The sequence below is a fragment of the Lygodium microphyllum genome, chromosome 13, assembly GCF_053477565.2.
Source record: "Lygodium microphyllum isolate KBCC chromosome 13, Lygodium_microphyllum_v1.1.10, whole genome shotgun sequence".
NCBI classification, from domain to species: domain Eukaryota; kingdom Viridiplantae; phylum Streptophyta; class Polypodiopsida; order Schizaeales; family Lygodiaceae; genus Lygodium; species Lygodium microphyllum.
Window position 1 is genome coordinate 88,460,709 of NC_141147.1, and position 18,507 is coordinate 88,479,215.

Here is an 18,507-nt window from a genome sequence, read left to right on the forward strand (position 1 = left end):
TTTATTCGAAGGGGAAATCTTATGGTTACTTGGCCTCTATGCTCCGAATGATTCATTATCTTGCCGGGAGCTTTGGCAGACTTTGCAGATCTCCTTGTCTTGGCAGACGGGGCTTCTTCATGGGGGATTTCAATATCTGTGTTGATTCTTCCCAGTCCACATCAGAGCACTCGGTAATGGATGCGCCGGAAAGTCGTATGTGGCATGAGTTGGCTCTTGCTGTTCTTAAGCAAGATCTCTGGTCCTGGCTACACCCATCTTCTACAGGGTTTTCTTTCCATTCTGCCCAGTATGCAACAACATGGTCGCGGTTGGACCGTATATATATCATGCAGAATGATGATTTTCTTCCTGAGATGCTCGAAATAAAAGTGTTGCAGCAATATGCCTTGTTGGACCATTTCCCTCTGCAGCTCGAGTTGCTTGCACAACCCATTACACCTTTCAAGCAATTTCTGGAGAGACTCCCTTTGCGTTTCAACTCGTCTTACTTGAAGCATGCAATATTTCAGGGCTATATGCAGCAATTGATTGACAGATTCTTCTTGGACTTTTCCTCTCAGGGTATTGCGCCATTTGAAAGATTGCTCTCTAATGTGCAGCGGGTTGCTCGGAAGTATAGGATCTATCATGCCTCTCTTTGTTGGCGGCGTCGACAGGCAGTGGAGGACCTGCTGGTTTTGGTTTGTTCTCTGTTGGTGGACACTCCGAATGATGCATTTCTGCTCGCACTGGCCATGCGGGTGGCTGATCTTATTAAAGAATTCCAGTTGAAATCATATCAGCAGGCCAAATTGCAACATCTGACAGAGACTTTGCAAGATAGTGCATGTCAGACCCATAAGTTCTTTCAAGCTCTCCACGCCTCTCCTGCTCGAGAGAATATGACTAGACTCGAGGATGCAGAAGGCCACCTTATCCTGGATCCACAGACTATTGTGCATATGTGCAGGAATTATTTCCGCGACCTTCTCGGTTCCACTTCTCCACCTTCAGCCCAAATTACTCAAGCCCGTTCGGTTTTTTATGACCTGGTCTGCAATCAGCTTCCGCAGGACATGCAAGTTACTATGGAGTTAGATATTTGTGAGGCAGAGGTTATGGACGTCTTGTTACACTTGCCCACGGATAAAAGCCCGGGTTGGGATGGTCTCACCAATGAGTTCTTTGAAGCTTTTGCTACCCAATTGGCAAAACCATTGCAGGCTTTGTTTCAGCAGGTGCGAGAAACAGGGATCATGCCTTCCTCATGGAAAGAAGGACTTATTAAACTGCTTCCAAAAGTTCCTTCGCCATCTAAGTTGACACAGTGGCGCCCGATTTCTTTGATGGGTTCAATGTACAAAATCTTTTCCAAAGTAATGGCGAATCGGCTCCATAAGCATCTCCCTGCCCTTGTGCACCCTCTCCAGTATGGTTTCATTAAGGGCCGAAATATTCTGCACAATGTATTGAATGCTCAACTGGCAATTGATTATGCAAGGCATTCTAATCAGGAGGTAGTACTGATTCAACTGGACCTGGAAAAGGCTTTTAACTATCTGGACTGGTCTTTCGTTGTGCTGAACTTATGTCTACTATGGGCTTTGGTGCTCGGATGTCTCGTATAATCTACACCATTAGCGCTGCGGCGTCTTCACGAGTCATGCTGAACAGAGGTGTTACTGAGCCATTTGTCCTTGCCCGTTCTGTTAGACAGGGGTGCCCTTTGAGCCCTCTATTCTTTGCCCTTGCGACACATCCACTTCTTTCCATGTTATCTGAGATGGCAGCCTCTTCTCAGTTGGCCGGACTGTCGCTTCCTACAGGACAACACTTCATTAGCCAATCCCTGGTGAATGATACCTTTATGATTTTGCGTGCGGACAAGGATAACCTTCGAAAAGCATTGGATGTTTGGGGTCTCTTTGGTCAGGCGTTCGGCCTTCGTATCAATGCGCTCAAATCAGCCATTCTAAGCTGCACGGAGTCGGATTTGCAGTCCTTGGACTGGCAGGGTCTGGTTGTTCCTCGTGGCTCCATTGTCAGGCATCTTGGGTACCCTTTGGGTGTTGATGTTCCCCCAAAGCAGCTTCTGCAGTGGATTTCTCAGAAAATGGTGGCTAAGTTTATGTATTGGAAGTCTTAAGCCTGGCCCTTCCATGTTCGCCTCAAAGTAGCCCAGACAATTATGTTGCCAATGCTCACATATTTCTTGCCATTGTTGCCCTGGACTACTACGACTCTGAATGCTCTTACTCAGTCTATTCGCTTCATGCTATGGAAGAAGGACTCATTGCATGCAGGTATTTCCTGGATCTTGTGGTCGTATGCGTGCACCCCCAAACGCATGGGTGGCGGAGCTATTTTAGATGCCCAAACTCACATGCAGGCACTCCATTGGTCTCTTTTCCGCGCCATGTGCCCAGATCATCATCCGTGGGTCGATATAGCCCATTAATTCCTTGAGGGCCATGGGCTTCTACATGGCAATACCCAAATCCAGAGTTCTTGGTGGCATGTTCTTAATGCTGATTCGCGGTTCTCCATTTCTTCTTCATCGCTCCTTACTCATTTGGTATGTTCCTGGAAACACGTCCTCCAGAAGGCTCAGTGGCATCCAATGGAGGATCGCTTAGCTACTAACTCTTTTCAATTGGAATTACTGGCAGTCTCGCGTTTACTTTCATGGGAAGGTAAACATGAGCTTAGACCACAATTCAACCGGATGGCACGTTTGGGCTTGTCTTCGGTTGTAGACGCCACCCTTGCCAGTCGCAATGTGCTTATATCGTTTCGTACAGCTAGGAGGCTTTTCAAGATCCCTCGTGGATATAGGCCTTTATGGGAACAGCTTTTGAGGGTGCTCCAAAGCAAACAACCCTTTCCTGCCCTTGCTTCGGATCATCCCTGGCAGGATTGGGACCTACAAGGCCGGCTGAATTTAAGCAAAGCTTCTGCTAACCAAGTGTATCATCTTCTGATTAAAGATCATCAATGGCTAGTTACTAAAGCGAATGCTTTATGGGGATTGCATAAATCCCGGATGGTGGAGGGCAACTGTGATGGAGGGCTGGTTGAACAAGACACCCTTTAAATATAAAGTCTTTCTTTGGAGAGTGATGATTGGTGGTCTTTTGCTTGCTTCAGCTCTTTCCAAGCGACGAATCTCCAATGGCACCTATTTCTTTTGCACCACTATTGTGGAATCCGCCCGCCACCAATTTATTTCTTGCCCCATCGCTAAGAAAGTCTGGTTATTTTTGTCGGCTGTTTGGCAAGGGGTGGTGGGTTTCACCCTGCGTCCCTTTGATTGGGTTTTTGGCCAGCCCAAATACCCCACTTCGGCACAGCCACATATGAAGCTCATGTATCACTTTCTTCAATATTGGGGCTGTTGGCATAATTGGACCATTCGGAATGCTTTTCTTTTTGACTCCGCCTATAATGTTCAGCGGCATATTGCGAGGCTTAAGGGCCTATTGTATTGGCAGTTAGCTCTTCTCCACCATTCTGATTTGCGCTCTAGGGAGGACTTACGTCCATGGCATATGGCAATTTCCTCCGCGTCTTTGCCATGACATTGTAACTTGTAGTACTTAGAACCTCTTCACATGATGGCTTAGATTGTCGTCATGTATCTTGTAATCAAGTAATCTTGTATTTTTTCGTAATTAATACAATTACCTTTTACGAAAAGAGAGAGAGAGAGAGAGAGAGAGAGAGAGAGAGAGAGAGAGAGAGAGAGAGAGATGCTTGAGTCTCGACTCTTGAAACTTGAGTCTTGAAAGTTGAAAGGGAGGGAGACTCGAGAGACCCGAGGGTTGGGGTAAAGTTGAAAGAGCAAGAGTGAGAGAGAGGGGATGGGAGATCTCATATGAGAATGGCAAATGCTTTGATAGGGTGCGGGATAGAGGGGATGGGAGATGAGATTTGAGAATGGCAAATGTTTCGATAGGGTGCAGGAAAGAGGGGATGGGAGGTGAGATTCGAGAATGACAAATCACAAGTCCATTCAAGAATCAAGATTCAAGAGTGGAAGATGAGAATGGTAAGTGCTTGCTGAATTGGTGTGGAAGCATGGAGGAGAGGAGCACCTTTTGTAGATGAGAGAAGGGTCAAAGTTCAAACAATCAAAGAGGGGTCAACGTTCAAAGAGAGGGTTGCTAGGTAGAAGGAATCCAAAGAGGGATGGGGGGCGGGTGGGGGGAGTGCATGGCTGGAAAGGGGGGTGGGATGAGATATCCAAGGCTTCCCACCCCCCCAAAAAGTGCCACACAGGTAGGTGGAATGTGCAAGAGTAAAGGTGGGGGTGCAGGAAACACGGGATGCGGGATCCAAGATGTACAGACCAGGTGGCCCAAACAGGTCCAAAATCATGTATGAATTCGTACGGATATGTAATGTATGGTACTGTACGGATAGTATCATACATCGTACGGAGGCAACAATGCGTATGACCAAGATTGAGAGATAGAGTGAATAGAGAGAGAGAAAGAGACAGTGGAACACACAGAAAATCGGCAATGAAGAATGTTGAATAAGGAAGCAGATATGCACACGGGTGTAGTATATGTTTGTGTATGTCTCCACCTTGAACCTCGAAGTATGTGCAGCAGTCTCCACAATTAGAAATCTGCAACGCTGCGATCAGAGAATGTATATGACTGTGTGCTGAAGGCAGGCAATAAATAGCCTGAAAAGAAATGGTAAAAATATGTTGTTGGCTACATTTAATGCAGTTGATTGTACTGTTCGACTGCACTATTGACGTGACATCACATGTGCAACCTATCGAGCGCTGCCACATGGCATACCTGCAAACTGTACGGACTGTATAGAATTGCCACGTGTCACCCAACCACAACACGCACAACTAATCAAATGCCCGAGTGACAAGAAATGCATATATACATAGTCTATCTCTCAGGAATGCCTGTCAAGGGGATGACAATCTCTAACACCCCCTCTTAGATCTTGGAGGGGGCATGATGCTGAGGGATTTGGGATGATGCTGAAGTAAAGCCTATGGAAGCGCCTTTTAAACAGGTTGGCAAGGTTGTCCTTTGTCTTGAATTGAAGTATACCATATCAATAGTCTCATCTAGGAGCTTCTCTCGAATGAAATGGTATTAAATCTTGATATGCTTCGCCCTAGCATGAAGGGTTCCGGACCAAGGCAATGCAACTCTCATTGTCGCACTGAAGAATAGTAGGACCTATTTGTGGGCAATTAAGCTCCTCCAATAACCTGTGAAGCCACACTATCTCACATGTAGTAGAAGATGCCGCCAGATACTCTGCCTTAGTCGAAGATAGGGCAACTATGGGTTGCTTCTTGCTACTCTAGGAAACAACACCTGCATCCAATGTAAAGCAATAACTTGTTGTGGATCTCCAATGATCCACATCGCTAGCCCAATGTGAATCACTCCAACCTGTAAGTACCAAGCTTGCATCACTTGTACCTGTTGGATAATAGATCTTGATATTGGGGGTCCCCCGAAGGAACCGCAAAATCCTCTGAGCAGCGTGCCAATGCACCATCTTGGGTTCACTCATGAACTCGGCCAGCACACCTACAACATAACATAAGTCAACATGAGTGTTGAGAAGCCATATTAAGGATCTAACCAACTGCCTATAATGGATACATTTGCCAAAGGAGAATTGGAATGGATTGTGGCCTTACAGTTTGGATCCATAGGGGTCATAATAGACTTGCATCCCTCTATCTCATATGTAGTTAAGACTTGCATCCCTCTATCTCATACATAGTGAAGAGCTCCTGCACATACCGCTGTTGGGAGAGAGATTCCCCACGGAGTCTAATAGATCTCATGACCTAGAAAGAAGTGAATAAGTCCCATATCCATCATCTCGAACTTGTCATGAAGTGCTGCCTTTGTCTGCTCGACCATCTGGGCACGATCACTTGTCACAATCGAATCGTCCACATAAAGGACAAACATCACATGACCTCCACCCGAGGTGTGCACATAAAGTTGTGGGGCGGACAATACCCCAATCTCTCTTGGAGGAACAAGTCAATCTTCTCATTCCAAGCATAGGGAGTTTGCTTAAGGCCATAGAGGGCCTTCCTCACGGATTGGGTGGATTTTAAGGAAAGCCCCAAATTTGACCCAAGTTGTCCTCCAGAAGGGTAGTGAGCAAGAATAAGGGCTTGCTGATCTTTAAAAAAAAAATAATTTGTTTTTGTAGATTTTTGAATCCTTTGATTGAAAAAAAAGACAAGAGCTTGTTGGTTGAAAGGAGACATGTGGCTGCAACGATGCGATGATGTGGCCAGTTGGTTGGCAAGGATGCAACAAGTATGATGACGAGGGCGACACTCGAGAGGTAGTGTGCAAGTCACCACATTTGTGCTGGCAAGTTGCTGTGACAAGGGCGGCGAGTGCGAAGGGGGACAGCATGAAGGAGGTGACGATGAAGACGGTAGAGGGGGATTGGTCGAGGGACAAGTAGGGTGAAGGTGGTGACTTGTCGACTCGACAACTTGGTGACTAGAATGGTAGTGTTGTGAAGATGCATGAAGCGAGGGAGGCGGTGTACATGCCCGTAGGTGACACTTGGCGGCGGTGTACACGCCTGCAGGTTGATGCTTAGTTGGGCAACACAATAGGTTGGGGTGATGAGTTCGCAGGTTGGCAAGTCCTCTGTAACTTCAAATCAACTACTTGTAGGTGGTGGATCCCTGGTGGCAGGTCTATAGGTTGCGTGTGGGGCAGAGTGTGGGTTCGTGACCAATAGCGCCAAGCAAATCAGCTACTCCACCAACCGACTGGAGATTGAAGGGTGGAGCCTTGGGCATCCAATTGTCGATTGCCACTTGTTGAAGTTATAGAAGTTGGTGATGGTAGTGGCTTTGGGCGGCAGCCAGCTAAGGTGTGGCACTCAATGGCAATGGTAAGTGGCATTGATACCAATGTTGGCCTAGGTGTGAAGTAATTGCACGATTACTTGATAGAGAATGAAAGATAATGAACGAATTAATTGATGCACAATAACTCAATCGCAAAATGAGAGGCAATGTATTAATGAGTGAGAGAGAATACGATGCCGAAGGCAATCACAATGAAAAATGTCACACTTATATGCTAATGAGGCACAAAGTGTCTTTTTATAATAAAAATGAAACTCAAATGCATTAACCACCATAGGAAATCCTAACCCTAGTGTCAGATAGTGCGTAGGACACTAGGGGCAACAACTACATTTAATGGTACTTTAAATGCCTAGGGAGCTCGGATCATGGATCAAAGGGCATCAACGCGTAGCCTATGAGATGGCCTACACTAATTAGTTCTTTTTAGCCATTCAGTTAAAATTCAGCATTAATAATTCAAAAAATTAGTTTCAACCTTTGTCCCTGCCCAAAAAATCTAATGTGCCCATCCACAATTAAATTAGTTAGGCCATTTTGACTCCCAAGTGGTCTTGTGCATTGATTGACCCTTGAATGAGGATTATTAATCAATGCCTGGTTCGTAGTGCCACCATTGACAATTATCGGTCAATTAAATCCCCTAGACCAAAAGTGACACCAGGCACCACCAATATTTGTCTAGTATAACTTATGACAACTTTTGCCTTTGACACCCACTAACATCTCGGGATCCTTAGCCTGCCATTGTGGCTTAATTGACTTGCATAACACGTGCTTCTCACATTTTCACATTTGATTAATAATTAATCAAATGCTTAGCAAAGCATAAAAAATTCACATTCTTGTGAAAGTATGACAGCAATGGATAGTGGTGAGGGGAGAAGGAACTGATGAAGAATGAAAGTGAGATGTGTATAGTGATCAATGCCCATGCCTTATTTGTTGGCATGAGACATTGAATTGTCTATGGTGGTGCCTTGACTCTCTTGGGTTGCATCTAGGTGCCAATAAATGATACAAATAAAGCTTTTTTGGGGCTGTAAATGGATTCCAAAATAGGAATTAGTGTAGTACAATGCACTTCATGACTTCGTTCAACATTTGATACATCTTGGGTTTCAAGGGTACACATCCCATTGAATTTGGTGGTCAAGACACATAGACATACTGTCAAGGTCTCATCATCCTGCTTGACTAGCTGAGTAGTCATTGTGGGGACTTTGTTACTAACTTGAATAGTTGGAAGAGAGCCTTCTTAAGTGTGAGATAATCTGCCAACTAAGTAAGATATTGTGGTGGAATGAACCTATTTCTAAGGGATGTTGATCAACTATGTGACTAGGCTTGTGTGTAGGTCTTTATGATTGCTAAGGCAATGTTACCATCACACACATGCTGCACCAATAAGATGACATGCAACTAATAAAACTCTTGTCCTATCCATGTATGGATGTGAGACTCATCGATACAAATATAAAGTAACTTCAGGGTGTTCAACATTACCATCTTCCTTTGCCTCATCATCCTGCCTACCTAATTTGGTAGCTATTATGAGGAACTTGTTACTAAATTGAATAATTGGAAGAGGGCCTTGCTTAATGGTGAAATCATCCTCCAACTGAGCAAGGTATTGTGGTGGAGTGAACCTAGCTCTAAGGGACTTGCAACAAGCCTAACTGAGACTGCCTATGTCTAGGTCAGTTTGATTGCTGAGGTAATGTTGCCATCAGACACATGCTGTATTTACTAGTAAGATGGCATGCAACTGATGAAACTTTTTCCCTATCTGTGTGTGAATGTGAAAGAAATTAAGTACTTAACTGATACAAAATAGAAGTTCGTTCAGGGGATCAACCTTACCATCATACTTCGCCGGAGGAAGCCTTAGCATTAGGTTGTACAATCGACTTGGAGTCATATGGGGGTGACAGGTCATCACTGTATCATGTGCTTGGAAGGTAACCCCATGGCAAGTGCCTGTTCAGTCTGGAGTGCCGCCTGCTGAGGTTGCTCATACTTGAGCCTAATGAGCTCTCAGCCCGCATTTTTGAAGATAACTTCTTGCAGCTTTCTAAAAGTTTGTCAGTATAATCTGTTTGTGGCAAGAAATCTGTTTACAATTTGAAGTCTTCTGTCTTTTGTAGCAGAATCTGTTGTTTGTATCTGCAGAAACAGCAGCCATGTGTTCTATAGTGTTTTTGTCCTTCTACAACATCAAGTTGTTAAGGTATTTCTTAAGTCAAGCAGTGATTCAAATAAGCAGTAGCAGTGCATGCTTGTGTTATTGGCAGACACTTGGTCCAAAATTCGGTTTTTCCCAATTGCAAAAAATTGCCTGCCATCACATAAAATATGTGATAATGTTTTGATTTGTGCTCTTGTTGTGCAGCGAATGACTTTGTGTTGAGACAAATTCATCCTACGCAGCTCCATTTTTATGCACTTCTCTAATCAAGGTAAGTGTAGGCATGGTGCTTTTGAGAAGCAAATTTTCAGTCAAGTTTCCAAAGACAAGGTGTTTGTGTCTGTGTGTCTATCTTGTTAAAAGGGAAGGTGATTGGAAAGAACTTTGGATAGAGATGCTGTATGTACGGACAAGTGTGGTATGTGTTTGCTCAAAACCTTTACTCTAGTTCACTAACACAAGGCATGCAAGTCATATGTAATGGAAGTCTCATAACTATCTGTCCCTGCAGAATCCACTGGACAAAAGTAAGGGGTTCTACGAAGAAAGGACACTATGATACCAATTTTCCCTTTAAATGCACAAGAGAACATTGTATCATTGCACAAAAAGCTTGTTGAAAGATTTTTGTTTTCATCCTGCAGATCTAGAGTTCCCTTGGTTCTGGTTCTAAGTGGCTATGAGAGAGTGGATGAAATGAATGACTGCGTTCCATACATTACTAATGCTCTTTGCAACTTAGTAATGTCCTCCAAAACTCGCACACTTCTTGCCTTCCCAGTCCACCATGGCACCAGGTAATGCATCCCAAGTAATGTCAAGAAATTCCAAGAACTTATGAAAGAGGGCAATAGCCTCTTGAAGGAAGCATTCCTTGACGCTGCCATTGTAAACACTCTGGTGATTTCTTCCTTCTGAGAGGTGATAGACATAGACCTTTTGTTGAAGGACCTATCCAAGTCATTGGTGCCTCTTGGCAGTCTTGTACAGCAAAGACAAATTCAAAGGTTGTGGAATATTTCGTTCAGCTAGGGTTAAGCCCATGAGTGCAATGCCATCAATTTGAAACAAACTGACCATACAACCATATGCACATGTTAATGTTGCAATTAGTAAAATTGGTCACTTGCCACATAAAAGGCAGGCAGGCTGGTTGGATAGTAAACAGGACCCCTACAAAGGGTCAATCCACTTTTGTGCCAACCATCAGATCCACATCGTGACTGCACTTTGTCTTTGGAGGTTCTAGGTGGGTTCAGTGTCGGATTACACAAGATTGAGGATTAAGGTTTGTGGATTTTGAATGTGATTGTTAGTGGGCTGATCATGGCTGATCAAGGAGCTATCTTGATAGGACAGCAGGAGTATTCTGTGGATTCGGAGTGCCAGAGTGTGTAAGATTGCATTATGGGCTGATGGAATAGCATGAATATGCTGTTGGCAGCCTTTTGACTTTACATGTTATTACTGCTGTGATATATGAGCAGAGGATCATGTGGCTTTGACTCTTGTCATGCTAATTAATGAGGTTAATTAATGTGAGATTATGGGAAACACTGAGAGCTGTGACTGTCTTTGTCTTATTTTAATGCATGTACAGGGTTCAAGGGACATGACTAGTTATGCACACATGCGTATTTATGTGAGTACGGCTTAAAACCTGTCTCTTCTCTCTTTTGTTGTGCATTTTTTGGAGATGAGTATCTTACGGTTGATGTAAGAGACAAATCAGCAACTGGGTGAAGAAGTGGAGTGCTGAAGATTGATAGATGAAGTTGAAGCTATCACACAAAATTTTACCCAAAATTTTGTTTTATGTGTAAGAGCTCACATCCCAGACCAATTGTTGCACCAAGCACTTAGTGGCCACTCCCACCTATACTTCATCACACATCAGGGAAAAGGGCTTTCATTTGATTCCCTAGCTTTACCATGATGTTGGTGGGGAGTTTGAGTCTGGAGAATTCCAAAATTTTCATTTCTTCTTCTTCACAACAGCAGTACTTAAGGTTTCTTCTTCACCATGCCAGTCTTGTATGAAGAGCTTGTGTGACATGTTGAAAGTGGAGGCTAAATGCATTTAGGTAGCAGTCCCTTGTCAAGAGCTCACTCTTGTACAAAGCTAGTTGACTTCTCACATGTGATGGTCTCTTAACTTCAGGGAGCAGAGGGTGGGTTGGGGGTGTTGTTATTGGAAGGCATGTGGAGCTGAGTTTGGAATCAGCTGGAGCACACAGCGAATTCAGACTTGATGAATGAGATTTATTCTGCCAGATGTTTTGAGTTCAAAGCCACTGGTCTGGTTTGGGCAGCCAATTCAGTGATGAGATTTGTGGATTGTGCATAGTATTGCTGGTGAACTGATCATGGCTGATCAAGGACCTGTCCTTGATAAGACAGCAGGATTATTCTGGGGACTTGAAGTGTACAAGAATGTGTCTGGTTTCATCTGAGCTGATGGTGCAGCATGAGTACGCTGTTGGCAGCTTTTTTACTTTGCACAAACTGCTTTAATATATGAGCAGGAGGATCATTAGGTCTTTGGATTCTCCCCTCTGTTGAGTTGTGCATTTTTTGGAGACTAGTATCTTACTAGTTGATACAAAAGCCAACTTGTCACTTGGGTGATGAAGCGAGGATCTGAAGATTGGTAGGTGAAGTTGATGCTGTCATACAGAATTTTGTCTTGCATAAGGGTCCACATGCCAGACCAATGGTTGGACCAAGCAGTTAGTAGCCACACCCACACATACTTCATCACACATCAGGTCTATTAGCAAGCGTGCATCTTGTATTGTCATCTCCTGCCTATAAGCCTCAGTCTGATTCAGATGAGCACATTAGGAGCTCTGACATTGTCTTTGTTTGTCATACTATGTGCTTTAGGCACTTTAGATGGAGAATGGAAGGTACATTAGTGCATTTTCGGGCATTGTCGGCTGTCTTGGTCGCCCACAGTATGAGCCTGGCCACTTGATTACTAGTTGTGGCCCCAATTTGCCTATTTATAGGTGGCTTGCCCTCTCATTCATTCATCGCACTCATTGTGATCATTCAGCCATCCCTTGTCATTCTCTCTCATCCCCTTGCTACCATCTAGTGCCCACATTGATGCTCAGAGCTGAGTGTTGAGGCTGTCAGTTGCAGCCTTGTAACTTTCAGCCATTTCAGTAAGTTTGTTCCTTCTCTCCTGCGTTCATTCAGTCTCTTTCTCTCTGTGTTGGCTTTCCTTTCCACTGCACACTGCACATGGTATCAGAGCCACACGTGGGAGTCAGATTCTGAGAAGAGGAGTGATTTGTCCGAATTTCCAGCGACCGGGTGCCATCCTCGGCGTGTATCAGACCTTGTGTTTTCTGTCAACAGGTGCTGGGCCACCTCTTTTCAATCTCTCCAAACTCCATTTTGATCAAGAGGAGTCCTCTCCAGTGCTGATCTGTGTGTTCAGTGTTGGGTTCGACTCACGCCTATGCTCACAAAGTGTCGTTGATCCTCAATAGGACATTGGGGCACTTTTTACTCTTCGTACGAGAGGTTTTTTCCCCCAGATTTATTTCTTTTATTTTATGTGCCTATATTACACAGTTTTAGGCACTTATCGTGTTTCACACTCTTCAGGTGTGAACACGCTCTTACAACTCTAAGGTTAAAGGGTTGTACTTTGTACTTGCACCTTACACTTTAGATTATTGCATTGGGTGTCGTGCTCTCACACTCTACACTGTCAACTGTACTCTCAGCTGAGCTTTGATTCATCCTTCCTCTCACATTTGGTATTAGAGCTGAGCCTCAGCTCAATTGACCTCTCGGCCATTGTCTCCAGTTCCTCTGCCATTGTTAGCAGCTCCATCGCCACTAGCAGGCCGCTAGCTGTAGTGCCTCATCTGCCCTGTCTGCCTCTGTGACGACTGCAGAGCCCGTCATAGCTGAGCAGCTTGCTCTAGCTATATGCCACCAGCACCTGGTCTTGTGCTCCAGCTCTGCGCCGCTGCCTTTAGTGCCAATGCTGACGCCTCCTGTCCCTGCCGCTTGCATTGTTGATACCACCAGAGAACAGCCACTGCTGCCCATTAACTGCGCCAGCTGCGCCTTAGGTGCTGCCAGCTCTTGCGCAGCTGGTTCGACCTGCCGCTTGCCTCACACCCGCTTAGTGTGCTGCTGACAATGCAGCCCGTCTGCTCCAGTCCGCTTTGCTCCACCAGCCAACTCGCCAAGTCAGCCAGGAGTTGCCCGACAGTCGAGGTCGACTTTGAAAATCAGGGTAAAAAGAAAATTTTTTATTCAAATTTATTACTCTGGAAGGGGCTTGTTGCATGGGCAAGCAATCTCAGTTCCAGCACATGTGTGGGACACAATTATGTAGAGATTTTGTGCATTTTTTGGGCCAAACATTTGGGGCTTTTGCAGTCAGCTCAGTGATTGGCAAATGTACATCTATGACAATCTGAAATAGAGTGATTTTGTGCATATTGGGACAAGAAATTTTGGGGCATTTGCATTTTCAGTTCTGCTGAGTACTTATTGCACCTTGGACAGCGTGCATTTAAGACAGTTTTGACCGAGTGATTAACTTTGCTAACTACAGCAAAGTACTTGCTGTAATTTTTGGAAGTTCTGAGATTTCTAGGTTGGTCCAGCTTGAGGATTGCTCTTTTACTCTCTGATCAGTGACATTTATCATGGCAAATCAGGGAGGTGATGTATTTACATATGTATCCAAGGAGGATAGGTTGGATGGTAACAACTATTATCTCTGGTCCTTCATGATGAAGAATGTGTTAATTGCGAAGAATCTTTGGGATGTCAGTGGTGACGAAATTAGGCATGGAGTTGTGGCTCCTGCTACTCCTCTAGGAGGATGTGGAGGCAACTTAATCTTGTTCAGCTCGCTCTAGCTCAGCCGCTTCCTGAGAGATCAACAACAAAAATGCATGGGATACATGGGATGTACAGGCTTTGTCGCTGATTACATTGGTAATTCAGCGGTCTATCATCCCTCACATTTGGTCTGTAGCTTCTTCATGAGAAGTGACCTTAGAGCATATGTTCGCTGGAAGGAATGAGACACACATCTCTTTCTTGAAGAAAGAGCTTGAGAGTGTGAAGATGGGTAATGGTGATTTTATGCATGATCATCTAAATATAATTCAGGACTTGCGTGAGCAGCTTATGAATATAGATGAGTATTACTCAGATGCACAGTTGATATCTACTACCTTGAATTTTTTGCCGCCCTCATACTTGGCCTTTCATATAGCCTTGAACCTCACCATGAGGATTTCCCCACAGCCACTTACTTTCCTTCAGTTGGTCAGTTTTCTCATAGTGGAAGAGCAGATATGAAAGAACAGTTGTGTGGATGTTATAGCCTCTGAGCAGGCTTTTATGGCAAGGTAGAAGGGAAAGGGCAGCCAGGCTAAAAATGCTCCGCAAAGCTTTGGGACTTCAGGCACTTCACAGGGCAACAAGAAATGGGGGGAACGCAAGCCAAGAAGGGTAAGTGCCACTGTTGCAAAAAGTTAGGACACTACATTACTGAATGTAGAAAGCGCATAGCCAAGGAGAAAAAAGAGTTAGGGATGTTTGTTTCTAATGTACCTTCTATTGCTACTGAGTCCGTGTTCTTTATTGCAGACACGGATTATTGTTTTTACACATGTAGTTATGATTCTTCTTGGGTTGATAGAGCATTTAGCTCTACGGAGGATGCGAGTACATGGTTTTTAGACAATGGTGCTTCTAGGCACATCATATCTCGCAGAGATTTATTTGCTTCTGTTATTGTAGCCTCGGTTGGCAAGTCTGTACAGTGTGCCAACAATGCATTACACCCTCTTGGAGGAATTGGGGAGATTGTGTTGACAGCCATTGATGGCTCTATTCTCCGCTTGTAGGATGCCTTGTTTGTGCTAGGCATAAAGAAGAATTTGTTACCTATTTCTTCTTTGGCCAGGTGTGGTTTGTAGGTTACCTTTGATGATGAGAGATATATGGTGAGAGATAAGAAACACATGACTTTGGTTTTGAGTGGCACTCTATGTCATGGGTTATATGAGTTGGATGCTTTTTCAGTTGATCAGTCGGTCTATCTAGCATCCACTTTTACTCCTGCTATGTCACAGGCGGAGTTATGGCATGCTCGCATGGGGCATGTAAACTATGGTAGCTTGATGCTTATGTAGCGTACATAGATGCTTCATGGCTCACCTCTCTTAGAGAGACCTCCTGAGCATATATACGAGAGATGTATTTTGGGAAAAATGCATTGTTATTCGTTTCCCCGTGATGTTGCCTTTAGAGCAATTGCCAGATTGCAGATTGTGCACTAAGATGTATGTGGCCATATGTAGACAAAGTCATTAGGTGGCTGTTACTATTTTGTCACTTTCATTGATGACTTCACTCGTTTCTACTGGGTGAAAAAGTCAGAAGTTTATGATGTATTTTTGGCTTTTGTAGCACTTGTCGAAAATCAATTTGCTGCAAGGTAAAGACTCTTCGTTCAGACCGAGGGGGGGAATACATGTCCTCTATGCTGAATTCCTTTTTGAAGTAGAAGGGCATTATTCATCAGTACACTATTGCTTATACTCCACAACAGAATGGGGTTGCAGAGAGGAAGAATCGGTGACTCATGGAGATGGCTAGATGTATGCTGAAAGCAAAGAGCTTGCCACATAGTTTTTGGATGGAAGCAGTTATGTGTGCTTGCCATGTCTTGAATAGGTGCCCTACCAAGGCATTAAAGAATGTCACTCATTTGGATGCTCCTATTGTTGGTCGTACCAGAAGGCAAGCTTGTATGCATGCTGTTGGACATACCATGGAGTTTGTTATGGCAATAGATACGTTTGATGATGAGGAGCTTGAATGTTTTGAGGATTCATAACATAGTGTGCATTGGATGGCAGCAATGCAAGCTGAGTTTGATTCCACCATAGAGAATCAAACATGGGATTTAGTATCTTTGCTTGTTGGGAAGAAAGCCATTGGTACAAAGTGGGTCTATAAGCTGAAAAGGAATGCAGATGGATCCATTGACAAATATAAGGCAAGGCTAGGTCTATGGTTGCTTTGGCTGCCCATTATGGATGGACTGTGCACCAGCTTGATATAAAGACTACATGCTTACATGGGGAACTTCAAGAAGCAATGTATGTAAAGCAGCCCATTGGTTTTGCAGTTGAGGAATTTGAACACTTGGTTTGTAAGTATCCTACATGCAATGCATCATAAAACATCAGAATTCAACATATTTTAAGCACTCAACAACCCCCTTCTCCCTACCGTTTAAAGTTATGCATTCGGTGGTAGGTTTAAGATGTATTTTTAATGTATTTTTCTGTTACGAAAGCAATAAAAACCCACTTTAACATAGAGATAGGACTGAAATGAGGCTAAAACTCATGCTTTAGCTCTATTATACATTCACAAATGTATATCTTTTTTTAATTTTTTTTTTCGGATGTGAAAAATCTATTTTAATCATTTTTTATTTATTTCATCTATTTATTTATAGATAATTATTGATTTACTGGTTTAGAGTGATTGATCTTACTGAGAATGATTTTCTTATCATGTTTTAATCCATAGGAAGAATATATGCAGGACAAACCCCCAAAAACACATAATTTTCCTCAAACCACATAGTTGCGGGTTTTGCGTGTTTAGCATACAATTATTATATGACCTATTTTTCTTGATTTCTTCAACATTGCTTATAAATTAGAGCATTGGCAATCAAATAAAATCATTCCTAACCATTTCCAACCAAAATTTATCATAAAACAATGTTTGAAGTAAGCTCTCCGAGCTTGGTATACAAAGATTGATGCTTTTTTACTCAGCCAAGGGTTCATAAACAGCTCATCAGAGTATATCCTTTACATATGTAAAGAGGGGGGATCCTTGTTGGTCATGTTTGTATGCTGATGATCTTTTGCTTATAGAGATACATGCTAATCAGATTTCAGCATTCAAACAAAATTTGTAGCAAACTTTTGAGATGTTAGATTTGGGGCCTTTGCACTATTACTTGGGCATTCGGTTCATTTATGATGCTAGAGGCATTTGTTGTAGACGAGTCTATGCGCGAGCTGAGTTGAGAGTGCAGATGCGGAGAGTCGAGAGCAAAAGAGTGAGAGAGTGAGCACAACACAGTGAGTATTCGGTACAATGACTAGTGTACCACATTTTAGGTTTTGAATATATAAAGTACAAAGTGTAAGGGTGCTTTCACACCTGAATACAATAAAAGGCACGGTGATTCTTTATTCCTAACAACCTCCCACCTAAAGGCAACACGCGTGAGGGTAGAGGAAAGAATCAGCTAAGTCTATGTATGTGTAAAGCTGAAAGACACATATACTATCTAATCCCCATCATATGGCGGCAATGAGCAAACCACTCGGCTGGTAGACCTTTCGTAAGAAGGTTTGCAAGATTATCATCTGTATGTACCTTGACAAGCTCAATGCCTTTGCTGTCACGTACATCCTTGATGAAGTGATACTTCACCTATATGTGCTTTGTCTTTGCATGAAAGATAGGATTCCGTGCTAGCATGATAGCACTTTGCCTGTCACAGTGGAGGATAGGAGCCTCTGTAATCCCAAGCTCTCTCACTAGACGTGAAAGCCATAAAGCCTCTTTGCATGTCTCTGTGGCAGCCACATATTCTGCCTCTGTAGTAGATAGTGCAACACACTTTTGTAGCCTAGATATCCAGGAGATTGCTCCTCCTGTGAACATAAACACATATCCTGAAGTAGACTTCCTGCAGTCAGGATGGCCAGCATAGTCTGCATCGGTGAAATCAACAACAGATAACTTCTCCTTATCAAAGCAAATACACAAATCCTTTGTGGCCTTAAGGTATCTCATGATACCCTTCACTACTTCCCAATGCTTTTTGCCAGGATATGCCATGTATTTGCTAACTACTTGCACCGCAAATGCAATGTCAAGACGTGTAGCAACCATAGCATACATCAAGCTACCAATAGCTGTAGCATAAGGTATCTTGGCCATTTTAACTTACCATCATTTGATGTAGGGCTGTTGTCTGCACTAAGTTTCACATATGGAGGCAATGGTACACTGATAGCTTTCCTCCCCTCCATATTGAAACATTGCAAAAATTTGGTAATATACTCCTGCTGTGACAGATAAAGAAGATCCTTTGATCTGTCTCTGAGTATATGCATGCCAAGAATGTGATTTGCCTCACCAAGATCTTTCATATCAAATCTATTGTGTAGACTCTGCTTCAAGGAGTCCAAGGCATGAACATGCTTACGTGCAATTAGCATGTCATCCACGTCAATACCAAGAGAACAAGTTTTCCATCTATTCCCTTCTTGGTATATAAGTAGTGAGCAACTTGAGAACGATGAAATCCCTGAGATTGTATGAATGTATCAAATTTGTGATACCA

General features: G+C 43.5%; 1 protein-coding gene and 1 long non-coding RNA gene across 2 annotated transcripts in view; both read left to right on the forward strand.

Moving 5' to 3' along the window:
- Nucleotides 1–8,682: 8,682 nt before the first annotated feature.
- LOC148026878 (uncharacterized) lies at nt 8,683–9,854 on the forward strand. The gene is made up of 4 exons (XR_015692912.1): nt 8,683–9,113; nt 9,276–9,489; nt 9,583–9,598; nt 9,716–9,854. It is a non-coding gene; the product is annotated as an uncharacterized LOC148026878 (long non-coding RNA).
- LOC148026879 (putative inactive purple acid phosphatase 27) overlaps nt 9,739–18,507 on the forward strand; it is a 117,138-nt gene continuing 108,369 nt past the window's right edge. The window contains exon 1 of the mRNA XM_087690352.1: nt 9,739–9,868. Within this exon, the coding sequence (XP_087546478.1) occupies nt 9,859–9,868 (10 nt within the window). The 5' untranslated portion in view covers nt 9,739–9,858. The remainder of the gene's footprint in view (nt 9,869–18,507) is intronic.